Source organism: Pistacia vera, unplaced genomic scaffold (genome assembly GCF_008641045.1).
Source record: "Pistacia vera cultivar Batoury unplaced genomic scaffold, PisVer_v2 Contig71, whole genome shotgun sequence".
Lineage (NCBI taxonomy): Eukaryota > Viridiplantae > Streptophyta > Magnoliopsida > Sapindales > Anacardiaceae > Pistacia > Pistacia vera.
In genome coordinates this window covers 727,775-730,251 of record NW_022196568.1, presented here as the reverse complement: position 1 = coordinate 730,251, position 2,477 = coordinate 727,775, and the positions used below count along the sequence as shown (strand labels likewise).

Genomic DNA, 2,477 nt, shown 5'->3' with positions numbered 1-2,477 from the left:
CGCTTTAATTTCTTTGAGGAACCTGATGATTTATTGATACTGTACTTTGGAATTACAAGGACTGGAATTCAGGAAAAGTCTTATCCTGGCGTAATACAATCGATTAATTAGAGTATACTATCATGAATTAAACACACTTGTTTTCTCATTGACTGATTGTATTACAACAGGTTGCACAAAAGGTAATGTTGAAAATGATTTCAAGCATTTCTGTAAACTTGATTTCATAAATAATCAATATTGGGCATCTTTCATGGCCCTTATTTGTGTATTAAACAAAATGAAAATATGAGAACAAGATAATCTTGATACATACATTTAGATGCCCGTTTAGTTTACAAATGAAAAAAGAACAGTATAGTATAATTTATATGATTTATTTCTTTTGTACTTATTATCAATCTTTTGATGAATATTCTTCTTAGATTGATGCAACCCCAGATGGTCTTTGGAATCTGCAAACCCTGCAAAGAGGTGAAAAGAGAGATGGAGTTTGATACTTATCCTCTCCACCCATCATAGGCATTGGCACTCCTCTTTTCACAGGGCTCACATAATCCGGCCTGTAAGTTTTTCCTAGAACTCCTTCAACAAGATCACTCAGATTCTTAAACTTGAACTGAGTCTCCAAGTGAGCAAAAGCATCCTTCTCCGGTAACTGATAGTTATGAACTTTGTTTTCTTGCTTGCCAATTGGTCTCACCTTTATGTCCATTTGAAGCAGCCCTGCAACACTGACTCTAACATTATTAGTATCATCAGTTCTTTCAATCGCAACTTTTCTTTCCTCAACGTTAGTTTCCCATTCAGCATCTCCATCAAGAGGAAGATCAACTGGATCATCATCCCATCTGATAGAGAGAGCATCAATTTTGTCATCCCAATGTGAAACTCTCTTTGCAGAAATGACAAGAGTGTGTGTATCGAACATCACAGCAAGGCTTTGCACCCATGTGTAGTCACGAGTCCTTCCTTGTGGTCTAGTTCCAATGAAGTGAGCGTTGATGTGAAGGTTATCGTCGGAGACGATGGCAAAGCTTCCTCCCTTAGCTCCATGGAAATAGAACATCACACCGTCACCGCCAACGAAGCGAGGGTCATAGCATAGAGAACCATATCCATCACAGTTTGCTTTTCTCCCTGACAAATAACATCAATTTTTAGGTATTAGAATACATTAATTCTGATGAAATTATATGACTAAAAATGAAATTGAGTAGGGTACTTACATTTGCAAACGGCTTCACACTTGCTGCTGCAGTCAACATAACAAGCTTTATTCTTCTTATTCTTCTTAGGCTTTTTCTGAGCGCATTCGGACGGACAAGTAAGGGTCTTGTAGTAGCAATTTCCTTTTGCTTTGCACAACTGTCGTTCCTGTCCGGAAGCTAATGGTGTCAAGTCATCAAAATCTTTTCCGTTGCCATTGCCATTGCCGTTGTTTCCGTTTCCATTGTTGCCGTTATTACCATTCCCATTTCCATTGTTATTTCCGTTGTTGCCGTTTCCATTGTTGTTGCCATTGTTGCCATTTCCATTGCTATTGCCGTTGTTCCCGTTACCATTGTTGGTTCCAGTGTTCCCATTTCCATTGTTGTTGCCAGTGTTTCCACTTCCATTGTTACTGCCACTGTTGCCGTTTCCACTGTTGTTGCCACTGTTAGCACCTCGAACAAGTGTGGCTTCTGTGCAGAGTAATACAATAAAGATAGCCGCCAAAATATATGACTTTCGGGCTGCCATCTCAAAGCTTTTAAACTGAAACATTTTCTTTACTACTTCTCTTCTTGATATTCAATTCAATTCAGTTCCGAGGAAAATATATAGAGGAGATGCAATGTGTAGACTGAAAAGAAAAATTTATACTGGAATTGAAAAAAGAAATTGTCCATAGAGTCAGCCTTAATTTTTGTGCATCTTTGCTTCCTCCTGGAGCAAATTAAGTTGTCTAGTCAGTAACTAAAGGATTAGTTTAGGTTGTGTGATTAACAAAATAGCTATAAAGTAGTTGTCAAAATAAATTCTTTAGGAAGCTTAAACTTGTTTTTGCTTCTATGCGGAAAGCAGTTTACAGAAGTTTCGGCTAAAAAATAAGAATGAAGTTCAGGGGATCCGTAATTCAGGATATTGCTTCATAAACTGAAAGTTTTTATTCCTTTCATTTTGCTTACACTAACTTTTGTAGCGTACAAGACGTGAATAGTTTACAATACAAGCTTATACAACAATGGAGACTTNCAAAATATATGACTTTCGGGCTGCCATCTCAAAGCTTTTAAACTGAAACATTTTCTTTACTACTTCTCTTCTTGATATTCAATTCAATTCAGTTCCGAGGAAAATATATAGAGGAGATGCAATGTGTAGACTGAAAAGAAAAATTTATACTGGAATTGAAAAAAGAAATTGTCCATAGAGTCAGCCTTAATTTTTGTGCATCTTTGCTTCCTCCTGGAGCAAATTAAGTTGTCTAGTCA

General features: G+C 37.0%; 1 protein-coding gene across 1 annotated transcript; it reads right to left on the bottom strand.

Moving 5' to 3' along the window:
• Positions 1-319: 319 nt before the first annotated feature.
• On the bottom strand, positions 320-1,906 carry LOC116114438. Its single transcript, XM_031400587.1, has 2 exons — positions 1,230-1,906; positions 320-1,140 (listed from the first exon to the last, which is right to left on the bottom strand). Exons 1-2 carry the CDS (start codon positions 1,765-1,767, stop codon positions 422-424), a joined length of 1,257 nt encoding a protein of 418 aa, XP_031256447.1. The 5' UTR covers positions 1,768-1,906; the 3' UTR covers positions 320-421.
• Positions 1,907-2,477: the final 571 nt, after the last annotated feature.

What these genes read in the sequence shown, in the direction of transcription:
- LOC116114438 (XM_031400587.1), bottom strand. Translation starts at nt 1,767, where the DNA reads ATGTTTCAGTTTAAAAGCTTTGAGATGGCAGCCCGAAAGTCATATATT. An exon ending in GTGTGAAGCCGTTTGCAAAT is followed by an intron (nt 1,141 to 1,229) that starts GTAAGTACCCTA and finishes GTTATTTGTCAG; the next exon opens with GGAGAAAAGCAAACTGTGAT.